At 33.6% G+C, this 16,537-nt stretch overlaps 1 protein-coding gene across 1 annotated transcript; it reads right to left on the reverse strand.

Annotated features, from left to right (window-relative positions):
• Positions 1-14,066: 14,066 nt before the first annotated feature.
• LOC128032575 (uncharacterized) lies at positions 14,067-14,718 on the reverse strand. Its single transcript, XM_052621191.1, has 2 exons — positions 14,568-14,718; positions 14,067-14,377 (listed from the first exon to the last, which is right to left on the reverse strand). The coding sequence occupies exons 1-2, from the start codon at positions 14,716-14,718 to the stop codon at positions 14,067-14,069; spliced, it is 462 nt and encodes a 153-aa protein (XP_052477151.1).
• Between the last annotated feature and the right edge of the window lie 1,819 nt (positions 14,719-16,537).

Raw genomic sequence — 16,537 nt, forward strand, 5'->3', positions numbered from 1 at the left:
TTCAGCACAAAGGGAGAAAGTTGATAAGATGATGAAAGAATTGTAAGATTATAAAATGAAATCAGAAGAAGACATCGTCTAACACCTTATTATTGTAAATCAAAAGATGCAAAAAGTGTTATGGAAGGGTCATGAACTGATCAGAAAGAATAAAGTGCAATACTTGACCCTTAGAGGGACATTAATAGAACAGGAGCATCAAATGATTTTATACCAACTTTGGAAGACATTGGTACCACGAACTTATTGGAATATAGTTATATACTTCGTGAAGTTTATAATCTCTTATGGAGCAAGAAAAATAGCGAGAGAAAGTGTAGGTTCACAAAAGTTGACTAGGAAGCAAAATGTCTTTGACATGCCATGGATGGATAAATTAGTTGTTAGGAAATTACCAAGAAAATTTATAAATTCAATATCCATTATAAAGATTGAAGAGGAAGAAGATCCTGGGAAATTCCCAAATTGGATTATAGAAGATGAATTTGAAGAGAATTCAGAATTTAATATAGAGAATTTTCCAGAGGAAGATACAGAATCAAAGATGGAAGAAAACGTGGAAATGAGTTTAAGTGGTTAAATGTAAAGATAAAGTAAACATTAGAGAGTAGAGAGTGTGAAAAAAAAAAGAGAGTAAATATGGTTGTACATGTACGAAATGAAAACTGAAAAAATCTGAGCTTATGAATGAAAAGTTTTGTATATTGATATAATGTTGGTCTTCTTTTTTCATTAAATTTTTTATTTAAGTAATTTTTTGTTGTTCTAAATTGTATTGAGAATTTTTATTTCTTTTTTAACAAATTTAACATTGAAGATGTATAATCAATTTTTCGTATCGTTTATTTTGGTAGAGTAATTTTGACAACAACAGTTGGATGTATATTTGAACGTCGCCAACAAATAGTATTGGGATTTAATAGAAATGTCTTATTTGATGATATTAAGGAAATGATTAGTGCAAAAATTGTTAGACCTTGTGGGAGAATGATCAAGAAATTTTTCTACAAGTTTCCAGTTTTGACAGATCTCATCAAATTCACCGAGATAGAACTTATAGACAATGAAGACGTGGAGACAATGGTCGCTCTTTATCGTGGGAATCGGAGTGACCAAAATGCACTGATTCAGTTGTTTGCTAAGTTAGCTGGTGTGGAGCAAACTGAAGATCCCACTCCATTAGGTGAAGAACATGGAGCTCAAGAGCCGTGTATGGTGGTTCTGATATCGTACGTTGATAGTCAATCGACTGTACATGGGATTGACATCGATCTTCATGCTGCACCAGGGACTGATACGGTTTGTAACAACCTGATTTTCAATGGTGACAGAACAGTGGTTCGGGGCCACAAATTTCTATCGTGTCGACTCATAAATATTATTTTTTTTTGAATATTTATAGACTCATTAGAGTCGTATTAAAATATGGTTCGAAAATATTAACGTTTAGATAGCTAATTAAAGAAAAATGATTAATTTGTAAAAGGTGCAAAACTTAATAATTATGGTATTTAAGTGATTTAATAGCTTAATTATTAAAGGTGGTAGGACCCATAAGGCAATTAGACCTCATTAGTTAGTAGTGGACGATAATGGGATTAATAATTAAAGAAAAAAATTAAAGAAAATTTTAAAGAAAATGAGTTTAATGGTAATTTTGTAAATTATTCAAAATTAATAAAACAAATTGAAACAAAAGCTTTACTTTTCTCATTTTTTCTCTTCTTCTTGGTTGAACCTCACCATTGAAGATTTGGGAAGCTTTGTTCATCTCTTATGTAACACCTCTTACCTGTATTCGATGCCGGAATAGGGTACGAAGTATTGCCAGAACACATACACTTTTAACCATATTAAACAGAGTTGTAAAATTTCATCTAAACTAAAACTTTCAAATTGTTATTCTTGATTCGCTAATTAGGGTTTACGTGGCCCAATATACTCACAATCTTTCACTTCCTCGTCGTATGAATTTATAAACTTTCACTTGTTGAATTCATCACGAGTACCTGGATTGATCCGTATCATTACATATTCTCATGTCATCACATTTTCCTATTTAACTCTTGTAATATATCAATTACTCAATATCTCATAAGCTAAGTGTCACATATACATTATCCATTCATCTCCCATACAAGGAAGTGATAGTTGGTAGGGTATGATGGTGACGGTACCCGAAATTTGAATATAAATGTGGTTTTTGGGTTTAATTTTATTTGGATGAAGAACATTATTCAATGGGAGGAAAGGGGAGAAAATGAAAGGAGCGAGAAGTGTTTCTAACGAGAGATAACAAAAATATTTTTATATTACTTTTATATACTTTTTAAAATATAATATATTAAAATATGAGTTATTTATAATAAATTTAGAGATAAATTTCAAAACTATATGTGAATTTTGATTTCGTACAATTTTACACAAAATTTTTGATTCAATTCTCACAAATTATTGACACAATTATTGATATAGCATCATTTTGTGTTCAGTATATTGCATATCCATATAATTATATTTATTCAATATAAACATAAATTTATTTATTTATTTAAATGTGTTTGATTAAATCAAATTTAAAGTTTTATTTATCTATTTGAACCATAATCAAAATTTCATGTGTACAATTGCACCAAATTAAAGTTCATATATCAAATTGCATATTGAATCAAAGTTCAAGTATAATTTTGAGATTTATCCCAATAAATTTATTAGTTTTAAATAGAATATTTTACTTAAGATAAATTAGTTTTATGTGTTAATATATTTAACATTATTTTATGATATGAATAAATAATATTAATTTTTAATAATAAATATTATATATTTTATTTTATTAAATCAATATTTTATATCAAATGATATATACTTTATATTAAAATAATTATTTTAACTATAATTCATGAAAATATTTATAGATCTATCGATCTTAGTTTCTAATAATATATTTCTATTAATATACTTTTATAATTTATTAATAGATATAATTATATTAAAATTAATTAATTAAGAAATAATAAAAATATTAATTATTTAATTAAAGAAGGGTAATAATATTATTTTATACTTATCACTTACATATTCCTTAACATCAAATAATAAAATATTATTACTTATTTATTCCATTCTAGAGAACCAAATTACGTAATCTTATTATTTATTTATTACATTATCATCGAATAACTATTCTATTCTTGCTATATTCTATTCTACAAAATCAAACATGTCATTAAGATTTATTGAATAAGATATTAGCATTACATTTTATAATATATATATATATATTATATTAGTATTATCAGAGTAGTAATTTTTAATATTAAGAGGTAAGGCCAGTAAATACTGGAACTACTCCATATCAATGTTCTTAAAAAAATCACAAGTGTTGAGTCCTTAAAATGAATTTTCTTTTGGTATGGTCTGTTAAAACTTTTAAAAATTTAAATTAATAAAAGTAAAATTATATTTTGATTCCTTAAAAATATAAAAATTTGATTTAATCCTTTAAAAATTATAAAGATATAGTACATTAAAATAGTAAAATTACAATTTTTCTATCGTAAAAATTATAATTTAATTTCGATCCCTAAAAGATTGTTCTGTTTCGCCCCTGAAGACCACCCTACTCTGTCATACCTCAACTATTAAAAACGACTCTCTATTTAAAGTGAATCAATTCTAAACTCTTAGGTGAATTGAATTTTACTTTTTGTAGTTGTAAATTCTAACAATTTATCTAATAGAAAACATGAACACGTATTATTTGACATTAACTAGTTCATAATCATATTAAGGAGTAATAAATATATATTTTATTTAACTAAAAATGATTAGAAAAAATAATAGTGGACTTTATTTCTAAATCTTTGAATTCAACTATTATTATTAAGAGATATAAAATTAGACTATAGTCATATCTCAACATGCAAACTTCATTTGATTATTTAGTTTAGTTTATTAATTACATATTCATTAACCTATTTTGAGTTGGTTAAGGATTAGCAAGAACTAACAATTTGTACATATGTTTGTGTAAAATTTCATATTCAGCGGGGCTTTTTTGGTCAAATTAGTGTTTATTAATATTTAATTTACGATTTAATTTTTGAAATATATTTATTTTTCACTTTAATATCTATTTTTTATTCTGATTAAGTACCTAAAATATCCCATCCAATTTTAAAACTACGTTAAAGAAAAACCGATGCCCAATTAGATTATAAGCCAGTCCTTTTTTTCATTTCATAATATAATTTTAATTTTATTAAAAAGATTAAATATATTACTATTAATTACTTTTACCCTCTTCTTTTGTTTATCTTTTTAGCTGCACTTAACATCAAACAAGCCAACCCCCGAATCCCCAACCCCAGCACCATTTCAAGCAAATGAATATCAAATTTTTGTGTCCATTAACGGATCGACAATGTATTTCAGGGATTGGGTTTTTTGTAGTGGAAATTTTGGTTGCTTTTAACCTTTGGAGATGGTCGATGGGAGAGAAAGGAGGAAGACGGCGGAGATTGTGAAATGGTCTTCCGGGACTACATTAGCACGAGAAAACTCGGTTGGAATTTGGGGTCGTGATGAATACTATCTTCACCTTTGCCATGGAATGAAATGAAACAATGTAATGGAAATTTGGTTTACGTGTACTTACCTTTAATCTTCAATAGGCTTAAGGCTTTGGAGTTTTACATAAGCACGTGGTAAATTAGCTTTTGGGCATGGCTTTGTCGAAGATGATTTTTTTTAACAAAAAGTAATTAAGAAAAACAGTTAATAATGGTTAGCAAAAAGTTTATAAATTCTTTCTATTTTTATAGCTTATATATTTTTTCCTAATTTTTTATATATCTATTTCTATTTTTCTAAATTTTTTAACAAATAATGTATTTTTACAATATAATGCTACGTGAAGCTATGTGATTGCTTCTTTTTTTTTTTTTGAAGCTATGTGATTGCTTCTTTTTTTTTCTTTTGTCCATTCAAAATTGGACTAAAATTATAATATTTGGATATTTTAGGTAACTAATTAAGCCAAAAAAAATTTTAATATCAAAATATATATATATATATATATATATATATATATATTAAGGGGCGAGAATTAATCAAAGGCCAGTTCACTTGGCTCCAAAGGTTTTATGTAAGTCAAGGTCAATAGCCGTCCATCTTATAGCGAAACTTATTGTGATTATGACACTGAAATCCCCATTCGAATATCAAAAAGAATAGTCAGTATTCACGCGCTTATGATTATACGATTGGTACGAAACCTTTCTAACACTGCTCAAAATACAAAACCCCTTCGACCTATAAATCAGGTTGTAAATCAACATCTCCGACTGTAGTTGTACACTTATACCAGGAAAAATGGAATTGGTGTGTCTCAATTTCTATCTTTCCACTAAAGCATTGATAAATGGTGATACGACCCGCCCCCGGGAACGGCTATTGTTTCAGCCTACAAGCGAGGCTCGTCGTTTTTACAAGCTGGACGTAGCTCAATTTTATTTTTGTGGAGCTTCATTTCGCTCATTTCCAGCTCCTTCAAGTTCAATGAGCTCGAACCAGCTCAATTTCAGCTCAATATCTTTAAGACCTTTATTATAGTCGCTGAACTAATTATTTGCGTCATTTAATTAGTTTATTACAGCTCAATTAATTTTTGTTGTTTAATTGGTCTTAAATCTGGACGAATTTAAATAAGCATGTTAAATATGTTTTTCTTACATGTTATTAAGTCATATTAATTCCTACAGCCTATAAATATGTTTTATGCATGTTTTAATGTGTCAACTTTATTCCTTGTTTTAATTATGTCCTAAGGCTGCGAATTTAATGTGCAGAATTTTAGTGTTAATTTAATGTGTCTAAACATGTATTTGATTGATTTGATGAATGTTGCTGCAGGTACATTACCCATGAACGTCCTTGGTGCATGAAAGGTATTAAAAGGAGGTACATGAAGGGGACGGCACATGCATGAATGGGAAAATGAAGTTGGTCATTGTTTGAAGTTTCCTAAGTGACCATTCAAATTAATTTATTGCTTTCACATTCTTGGATACATCTTGGCTGTTCGGTTCAAGGTGTTCATATTCAAGGACTCTTCAAAACTTGGTTTTCACACTTGAAGTGACTACTCAACATCTCCTTAATTGCTGGTAATTTTTCAGCAATGGTTGCCAATTAAATGAACTCCTTTAAGCACATCAACCGAATGTAGCTGCTGCCATGTATTTACTCAAGTTCCAAGTTCAATTATCCATCTAGAAGATGACTATTGGAGCTCCCCATTCAGCCGAACCTATCCATTGACATTAAAGGAACTCATTTGCTTAATACTTAAGAATTCATGTGACTATTCGGCTAGCTCAGTCTTTGTTTATAAATAGTTGTTAAATTCATTTTGAAAAGGACTTTTTTTTTGAACCTTAATGAAATGCTGTCAATTTGTTGAGAGAACTCTTCTCTTGAATTTTGTCCAAAGACTCGTTGGCTTATCTATTAGTTAGTGGCGTCAACCTTGCTCTTTGCAAAAATCGAACTTATCACTTTCAACCCAAAGTGTGGCGTTCATTTGATACCGAGATTCCTATCTTTGATAGATAGTGGGTCGAGGTCCTTTTACATCCGTTTCATCCACCTTAAAGACATATAAGATTCGGGTCAACATTTTCCTTAGTGTTGGTTCATTCTTGTTTTTAAGCCTTTCTTTCCATTTCACCTTAAACCGAAAATTCCATACCTTTAATATTTGATTTCTTTCTTTCTTAGCCAAAATACCTTACCAACCATTTCCTTTTAACCTTAAATGAACCATTAACACCTTCATTGAACAAATATAACTCTTTGATTCAAGACGAACGAAACTTCATCGTTAGGACGATCGAGCATTAAACACGACTCAGAATTCATCCACGAGGCCGGGGTCGTATCAAATGGGATCAAATTTAGTACCTCAGCATGCGAGTCATGTATAAGAATTTCGCATCTTGCAAGTATCCATGAATAACAATCAGTGCACTCATACTTAAATTGTGTATGTATAACTCTAAAATTCGATATTCGGCCTGAGTAAATAAATATAAAAAATTAATAATGTTAACAACATAATAATTAACTAATTAAAATTAAATAATTTAATAATATTTTCTTGCCATTTGTAATTGAACGTCGAAGATGTGATTATCATTCAAACAAATAAACTGATTTTTCATTTTACAAATTATTAGGAATAAAATAAAATTGAAGAGAATATAATTGAGAGGGATTTAAAACTAAATTATTGAGATAATTGAGAATTGAGAGAATAGGTTTGAATGGAAAAAAATAAAGTTTAGACGGCTTTATATAGGAAAAGAAATATGGTTGTTAGGGGATGTAGTTATTATAATTGTGACCGTTGGGGGGAAGTTATCATTGCCCTGAAAACGTATCCTATAGAACGTGTTTTCACTGCTGTTGGAGAGAAAATGAAAAACGTGTTTTACAAGATATTTTTTTTATTTTTTGTATTAAAAAATGACCTATTAAATTAACCCAATGTTATGAGTATTAAGTCAGGAGTAATGTTAGTTTGGTAGTTAGCATAATCAGTTAGTTGTTAAGAAAACAGTTATGAGTTTACACCTATTAAATATGTCTATATACATCTCTCTCATTCAATGAAGAAAGAAGTTTATTCTACTAAGATACTTCTGAATTTCAACATGGTATCAAGAGCAAAGGGTTTTATAGTTTAATTTTTTTTCTCACGAGTTTTCTTCTTGATTCATGGCTACTAATCCTGTACCTGGGAATGATACACCTCGCCACTCTTCTAATTTTGGGGGAGATCCTTCATCAAGTTCTAGCAGTGTTGTGTCACACACTATCCACTCCTTTTCTAAACATGACACCATCAAGCTTATAGAGAGTAATTTTCTTCTCTGAAAGCATCAACTGTTGCTCATTCTTGAAGGTTATGATCTTGAAGGCTTTGTATAAGGTACTATTTCGATTCCCTCTCCTCTTATTACTGGAGTCGATGGTCAATTGGTTGATAATCAGGTGTTTCTTGCTCATAAGAAACAAGACAAATTTCTAGCTTCTTGGCTTCTGTCCACAGTTTCAGATGAAGTTCTAGTTCACTTTACATTAGCCAAGAGTAGTTTTGATATTTGGTCCACTATTGAAAAACGATTTGGAGTAAAATCTAGCATCAAGATTTCAAGAATGTGACATGATTTGTATTCTCTCAAGAAAGAAAATCTCCCAATTAAAGAGTATTTGTCAAAGGTAAAACGGCTGAGTGATAGTCTCATTGCTGCTGGGAGTATAGTTACCGAGCAAGAACAAGTCAGCATTATCTTGGCTGGACTCTCGTTAGAATTTGAGTCTATTCGTGTGATTGCTTCAGCTACTCCAATGTCTCTAGATCTATTGATTGATATGCTTCTTGACTGTGAAGCTTGACAGTTGGATCTGTTGTCTAAGGTCCCTATGCAAGCTAATGTAACTTCCTACTCTTAGAATTTTCATTCTTCTATACATGTTGATAACTCAAATAACCATTCTCAAAATTTCAAACAAGGTCACCGGGAGCATGGTAGAGGCTGGTTTCGTGGTAGAAATCAAGGAAATGGTAGGGTGTGGTCACGTTCCAGACCATAGTGTCACCTGTGTGGCAAGCTTGGGCATATCGTTCAAACTTGCTATCATTGATTTGATAAAATTTTTTTTGGTATAGATGCTAATGACTCGAAGACTATTCACTATCATCATTGTGAGCAAAGTTCCTCTTCTCCCTGTTGCAGCTCACATTCACAGCCCCTTTCACAGACTTCTCGATCTCCTTCTACAGGTTCCTCAGTTCAGACTTGGTATCCTGATTCTGGAGCCATGAATCATATCATTCCTGACATGACCAATCTCTCAACTCCTTCTCCTTACATAGGTACGGATAGGTCTCTATGGGAAGTGGTGAGTATGTTTCTATAGCTCATGTAGGCTCCTCGTCTATGATGTCTGGCTCTAGGCTACTCCATCTTAAAAATGTTCTTCATGTGCCTACTGTTTGCAAGAACTTATTATCTGTGGGTCAATTTGCTAAGGGCAATTCGATGTATTTTGAGTTTCACCCCTATATGTGTTTTGTGAAGGAAATTCAGACAGGGACAGTTCTTCTGGTGGGCCACATGCATAAAGGTCTCTACCGTTTTGATGTGTCTACAATTGGTTCTTTCAAGCCAACTGTTGTACCAAGAGTCAACTCTATGAGTGTGTGCAATGCTCAGCTTTCTTCAGCACCTCTGCTATGGTATAAACAGCTCAGGCATCCATGCAACAACATTCTTTCCCAAGTTTTGTGAAGTTGTAATGTTTCTTTCAAGCATAATTGTCTGCCAAGTGTTTGTTCTGCTTGTCAATTAGGCAAATCTCATAAACTTCCATTCAGTACTCTAAAAACAGTGTATTCCTTGCCATTTGAGCTTGTTGTATCTGACGTTTGGGGACCAGCTCATGATAAGTCAAATGGATTTTCTTACTATGTATCTTTTGTAAATATGCACATCAGGTATATGTGGTTGTATTTTATCAAGGTTAAGTCTAAAGTGTTGACATATTTTCTTCATTTTTAACAAATGGTTCGAGTACAATTTGGGTTCTTTATAAAAATGCTTTAAACCGATTGAGGGGGTGAATATCAGTCACTGTCCACTGAGCTATTCAAACGTGGCATTCAGCATAGGCTTACGTGTCCTCATACCTCGGAACAAAATGGTGTGGCTAAAAGGAGGCACCGACAGGTTGTTGATATGGGGTTAACACTCCTAGCACAGGCTTCTCTTCCTCTGGAGTTTTGGTCTTCTGCATTCTCTTATGCTGTCCATATAATCAACAGGCTACCTACATCTGTTCTTCAAGGTGTCAGTCCCTATGAGGTGTTGCACAAAGTTCTGCTTGACTATTCTTGTTTGCGTGTTTTTGGTTCCGCATGCTTTCCTTATTTGCGACCATACAACCAACACAAGCTTCAGTTTAGGTCCAAGTGTTGTACTTTTCTTGGTCTTGAGCCAAATCATAAAGGCTATAAATGTCTCGATGACAATGGTCATGTATTTGTGTCTCGACATGTGGTTTTCGATGAAACTCAGTTTCCGTTTCAGCAACATTGTCCTTCCAAAGCTCTAGTTGACTTCAAGCAATAAACTCATTAGTAGTCTTACATTCCTCTAGTTGCAACCTCAGTTCCATTGAACCCTTCATTGACTCCCCTGAAAGCTCATCCTCTATGTCCGTTTCTACATCGGGTCTTTCTATCAGAAAATTTTCACCTCAATCGTTCGACTCCTCTGGTGGACAGTGTGTGCCTTTGACTACCGCTCAGTCTAATGCTCCTATCCAGACTATTGTGAACACTCATCCTATGCAGACCCGATCTAAGTCTGGCATCTACAAGACTAAGTTGTATTCTTCAATTATGATTGAGAAGGAACCAGCATCTATAGAAGAAGCGTTTTAGAGTCCTGAGTGGACAGCTGCTGCACAAACTGAATGCTAGACTTTGCTTTCGAATCACACCTAGGATCTTATGTCGTTACCTGCAGGCAGAAGGGCAGCAGGGTGTAAATGGATATTCAAGGTTAAAAAGAATGATGATGGCTCGGTTGCACGATATATCGGCCGTTTAGTGGTGAAAGGTTATCTTCAAGAAGCTGGCATTAATTTTCATGAGACTTTTAGCCCTGTGGTGAAACCCACGACAATTCGAGTGGTCTTGGAAATAGCGGTGTCTTTGGGGTGGTCTTTCAGGCAGGTCGATGTAAATAACGCATTCTTAAATGGTGATTTGAGTGAGGAAATATACATGGTGCAACCACCAGGTTTTGAACAGTAAGGGTTAATGGCAAGCAGCTGGTATGCAGGTTGAGGAAAGCCCTGTATGGTCTAAAACAAGCCCCTCGAGCTTGGTTCCACAAATTAAGGGAGTTTCTACTCGATAATTAGTTTGAAATTTCGAAGGCAGACAATTCACTTTTTATCCAAAAGTCTTGGAATCATTTGTTGTACGTCTTAGTTTATGTTGATGACATCATAATTATTGGTTCTGATTCAAGTGCTATTAATCAGTTTGTTACGGACCTTAATCGTTAGTTTTCTCTAAAGGATTTTGGGAAGTTGAACAATTTTCTTGGCATTGAAGTTACCCACACCTCAGATAGACTTGTGCTAAATCAAAAGAAGTATATACTGGATTTGCTTAAGAAAGCTTCTATGGAAAAGTCAAGTTGTTCTTCCACACCAATGATATCTACTTATCGTTTGTCAGCTCATGAAGGGAGTACGGTTGAAGATGAGAGTTTTTTCAAGAGAATAGTAGGTGCTCTCCAGTATGTAGTAATCACCAGACCGAATATTGCATTCTCAGTCAACAAAGTCTGTCAGTTTATGCACAGACCTTTAGATACACATTTTAAAGCTGTTAAAAGAATTTTGCGATATTTGCAGGGCACATTAGATCATGGCGAACATCTAAGTTTGTGCTTGAAGGTTACTCAGATTCTAGATGGGGTTCTGACGTTGATGACCGAAGATCCACGTCGGGTTATTATATTTTTCTTAGAGGAAATCTGATCTCCTGGAGCTCTCGGAAGTAGCAAGTTGTATCCTTTTCTACAGCAGAAGCTGAATACAGAAATTTGGCAAATGTTACTGCAGAGATAGTCTGGCTTCAGTCCTTGTTAACTGAGTTATGTGTCCCAATTCAGAAGAAGTCATTGGTTTGGTATGATAGCTCAGCTGCAGTTGCTGTCGCAGACAATCCAGTCATGCATTCAAAGTTTAAGCATGTGGAGTTAGACATATTCTCTGTAAGAGAGAAAGTAGCAGCATGTGTGCTTCAAGTTAGTCATGTGTCAAGTCTAGATCAGGTTGCTGATGTGTTGATGAAACCATTGTCTGCAATGCTGTTCAACAAGTTCAGGAAGCAGCTGAGGGTTGCTCCAAATGAAGGATAAGTTCACAAAAGAAGGGAAAGTCAGGACAACATAGGGAATGTTATGAGTATTAAGTCAGGAGTAATGTTAGTTTGGTAGTTAGCATAATCAGTTAGTTGTTAAGAAAACAGTTGTGAGGTTACACCTATTAAATACATCTATATACATCTCTCTCATTCAATGAAGAAAGAAGTTTATTCTACTAAGATACTTCTGAATTTCAACACCCAATTTCTTAAATTTTATAAAAAAAGGGCATATATGTATAATTAAATCTATTGTGATGGATATTTTAATTCCTAAAGAGAATCATATTGAAATACTATTTTTGATGAATATTGTGCGTAAAATAACAACTTTTTTTTATGATTATTTTGGTTAAAATTTAGAAGTGATCATTGAATTGCTCCTGATCCTAATAATACAACACCACTTGAACCAAAAAACGTTTTAGAAAGTCAAGCATGAAGCCCGTTTTTCATTCTACAGTCCCTTCTCATGGAAAATTCTGAGAAGTCTCCTAACTTTCCTCTTACTTGCAACCCAACTTAATTTTCTCCCCCGTTTTACCTTTTCTTCTCATTAAATCATATTATAAACCTTTTTGATTTAATAAACTATTCACTATTTATTTTTTCTTTTTGATGAACTTCCACTAGACATGGATGCCTTATCTTCCTTCTCCATCTTATTCCTCTTAACTATTTTCCAACTATCTTATGCCCAAGATGATTTCTGCTTTACTTCATGTACTCCATTTGATTGTGGAAAAATTTTTGATATTTCATATCCCCTCTGGACTGATCAACATAATCGACCTTCTTACTACGACTTTCCTAATGAAGGGTATACACTGAAGTGTAGGCAGAATCAGCCCCCTGTTATGATGCTCAATTCCGAAGAATTCTATATGTTGCATCTTAATTGGTCTCATGGTTTATTGACAATAAAACGAGTGGAATCAAACTACACTTTTCCTCAGCTGATTTAGATAAACAATGCTTTTCATTATACTAAAATTGCTGAAAACATTACTCTATTCTACGATTGCCAAAACATCGTTTCAGTTGCAGAAAGGGTGGAAAAGAAACTTCCCTCATGTTCTTTAAGGAGGATAAAAATGAATGTATTGGAAACAGTGAACAAGTTGAAATTCTTATTGGGAAAAAGGCCTTTGATGATCTTATCAGTGAAATCAACAGTGTGAATGAAAGTTTAGTTGAACCGTTTGACATGAGATTCATTGCATACGGAGACTATTGCTAAGAATGCAGGGATTCAGGTGGAAGATATGGATCGAACGAAAATGAAACCTCTCTATTTGCCTACTATTGTCGTGATCATCCTTATTCAACTGAATGCCACCGAGGTATGTTATGCCTGCATTGCTTCTGTTTCCTTTTCTTTCTAATTATTATTAACTAATAAGGTATCATATTAATTTCTTACTTAAACCTGTTTCTAATTTTTTTTCATTCCACTAAAAAGAATCAAATTGCATGTAGAGAAATCAGACTTAACTCAAAACAAATAATTAAGTGGGTTAGAATAAAAAGTCGTAAAAGAATGATAAGTGCTAAAAGTAATATGTTTTAATTCCATTCTTAATGCATTTCTGGGTGATTATTCGATGTTAATTGTGAATATTATGGTCCTAATGTTAATCGTAAATATCATGCTCCTAATTCTTTACATTCATGTTTTTATACGTAGGAGAGCATTTTGGAGCAAATGAGCAAAAATCAAACAATCAGAGCAAGTTACAGGAGCCACACAAGCTGACCCCTTCCACACAGCCTAATGTAACACCTCCTAACCCTAAACTGTCGCCAAAACAGGGTTATGAGGCATAACAGAACATATCGGTCAATTTACGAGCAATTCACAAATGAATAACAAACATAGATATATTAAATCATAAAAACCCTTTTAATGGACCCTCGAAGTTAAATCACATATTCAACTATATTTACTAACATATATATTTTTCTTCATTCCTGGCCACCAATACAATTCTCGTAGATCACGATACATCTTCGTTCCACCAGGGTGCAAAGAAAAAGTACTATCATGTGCTTCTCAGAGAATCAACTCTTTAATCTCAGAAGTAGCTGGGGTACAAATCCGATTCTGAAACCTCAAACAATCATGATCGTCAATACTAAAATTTTCCACCGTACCATGCTGTACCATTTCTCTTTTCTTCATTATCTTCTTATCTTCCATCTGAGCTGCTCTAATTTGATCAAACATCACTAGCTTAACTTTTAATTCAGCTAGCAAGCTACCATCATTATCAATTCCGAGTTGAGCAAACATTTCCCCTAATTCATCCGCAGATTTTCTGCTCAATGTATCTGCTACTACATTCGCCTTTCCCGGGTGGTAATCTATGAAACAATCATAATCTTTCAAAAGTTCAATCCATCATCTTTGTCTCAAGTTTAGCTCTTTTTGAGAAAGAAGATATTTTAAACTCTTATGATCGGTGTATATATAGCATTCCATAAAGATAATGCCTCCAAATCTTTAAAGCAAAAATCACAGCTACTAGTTCCAAATCATGAGTCGGATAGTTACGTTCATGTTGTTTCAACTGTCGAGATGCATAGGCTATTACCTTTCCATCTTGCATCAATTCACAACCCAGACCATTCAAAGAAGCATCACTGTACACAACAAAATCCTTCCCCGACTTTGGTAATGTTAAAATAGGTGCCTCAGTCAACATCTGTTTCAATGTCTCAAAACTCCTCTAGAACTGATCATTCCAAATAAAAGGAATATTCTTTTGTAGCAGTTTTGTCATCGGTAATGCTATCTTCGAAAATCCATTAACGAACCTTCGGTAGTACCCGACTAAACCCAGAAAGTTGTAGACTTCAGATACATTCTTTGGTAACTTCCATTGAACAATTGCTTCAATCTTCTTCAGATCAACTCTAATCCCATCAGCAGATACAACATGTCCCAGAAATACAACCTCTGATAACCAAAAATCACATTTGCTGAGCTTCCCATACAACTGTTTCTCCTGTAATATCTATAGTACAATCCTGAGATACTGATAATGTTCTGATTCTGACTTCGAATAGACCAATATATCATCAATAAAAACCACCACGAATTGATCTAAATACGACTGAAAGATACGATTCATGAGATCCATAAAAATAGCTGGGGTATTAGTCAACCCGAACGGCATCACCAAAAATTCATAATGACCATACCGGGTACGAAATGCAGTCTTTGACACATCACTTTCTTTTACTTTCAGCTGATAGTACCCAGACCTTAAATCAATCTTTGAAAATACTGAAGCCCTTTTCAGTTGAGCAAATAAATCGTCAATCCGAGGTAATGGATATTTATTTTTGATTGTTACCTTGTTTAACTACTGATAATTAATACATAGCCCCATTGATTCATCTTTCTTCTTAACAAACAATACCAGGGCTCCCCAAGGTGAAATGCTCAGTCTAATGAATCCACGATCTAGTAAGTCTTGTAACTGCACCTTCAACTCTTTTAATTAAGTGGGTGACATTCGGTACGAAGGTATAGAGATTGGTGATGCACCCGGATACACTTCGATAGCAAATTCAACCTCTTTATCAGGTGGTAAGCCCGATAGTTCTTTAGGAACTACATCTGAAAACTCACATACGATCCTGATCTGACTACATTGACTTCCAACTGAATCAGAATTAATAACATATGCCAAGTACGCTGAACAACCCTGCTGAAGTAATTTCTTAGCTTTTATTGCCGAAACAATACGTGTTGAGTCACTGGTACGGATGCCATTCACCTCAATTCTGTTTCCATCCTCTGTCTGAATATTGAACCTCTTTTTGTAACAATCTAAAATCTCCCCATATTCGGATAACCAATCTATGCCCAATATTATATCAAAATCTCCGAAAGGCATAATTAACAAGTCAACGGAAAACATTTTATCATGTATCATCAACGGGCATCTCCGGCATACTCTAACTACAGACACAGTTTGTCCCAAAGGGCTAGACACTTCTATTAAAACTCTAGACATTTCAAATTTTAACTTTCCCAACTTAACCAGTTTTGAATTAATATATGACTATGACAACCCTGGATCAATTAAAACATAAACCGGCTCAGAATGCAATAAGAATATACCTATCATGACATCATGTGTATCACCCTCTTCTCTTGTCCGAGCCACGTAAGCCCTGGCCGGTGCTCTTGCCTCTGACTGCTGTGTAACTATGTCACTGCTCCTACAAACTCCCTCACCTATGGATACTGAACCACTTTTGCCCGAACCTCTGCCTTGAGCAGTAGATACTGTTCACTGTGGTGTGGCAAGAATAACATTTTTATTCTTAAGACAATCTTTAACAAAATGTTCTGTTGACCCGCAACGGAAACAGCCTCCAGTCACTTTCCAACATTCACCTAAATGTTTTTTTCCTGCAATATGCACATTCTAGAATTTTCGCATCCCGGGGTGGACCTCTTACACTACCAGTAGATACCGTCGTCTATTTCCCTCGGCTTCTGTCCCCTCG

Source organism: Gossypium raimondii, chromosome 9, assembly GCF_025698545.1.
Source record: "Gossypium raimondii isolate GPD5lz chromosome 9, ASM2569854v1, whole genome shotgun sequence".
Lineage (NCBI taxonomy): Eukaryota > Viridiplantae > Streptophyta > Magnoliopsida > Malvales > Malvaceae > Gossypium > Gossypium raimondii.

Coding starts and splice junctions, on each gene's coding strand:
- LOC128032575 (XM_052621191.1), bottom strand. CDS start 14,718: ATGTTGACTGAGGCACCTATTTTAACATTACCAAAGTCGGGGAAGGAT. Junction 14,378..14,567: donor ACAGTTGAAACAACATGAAC/GTAACTATCCGA, acceptor ATTGTTTCATAG/ATTACCACCCGGGAAAGGCG.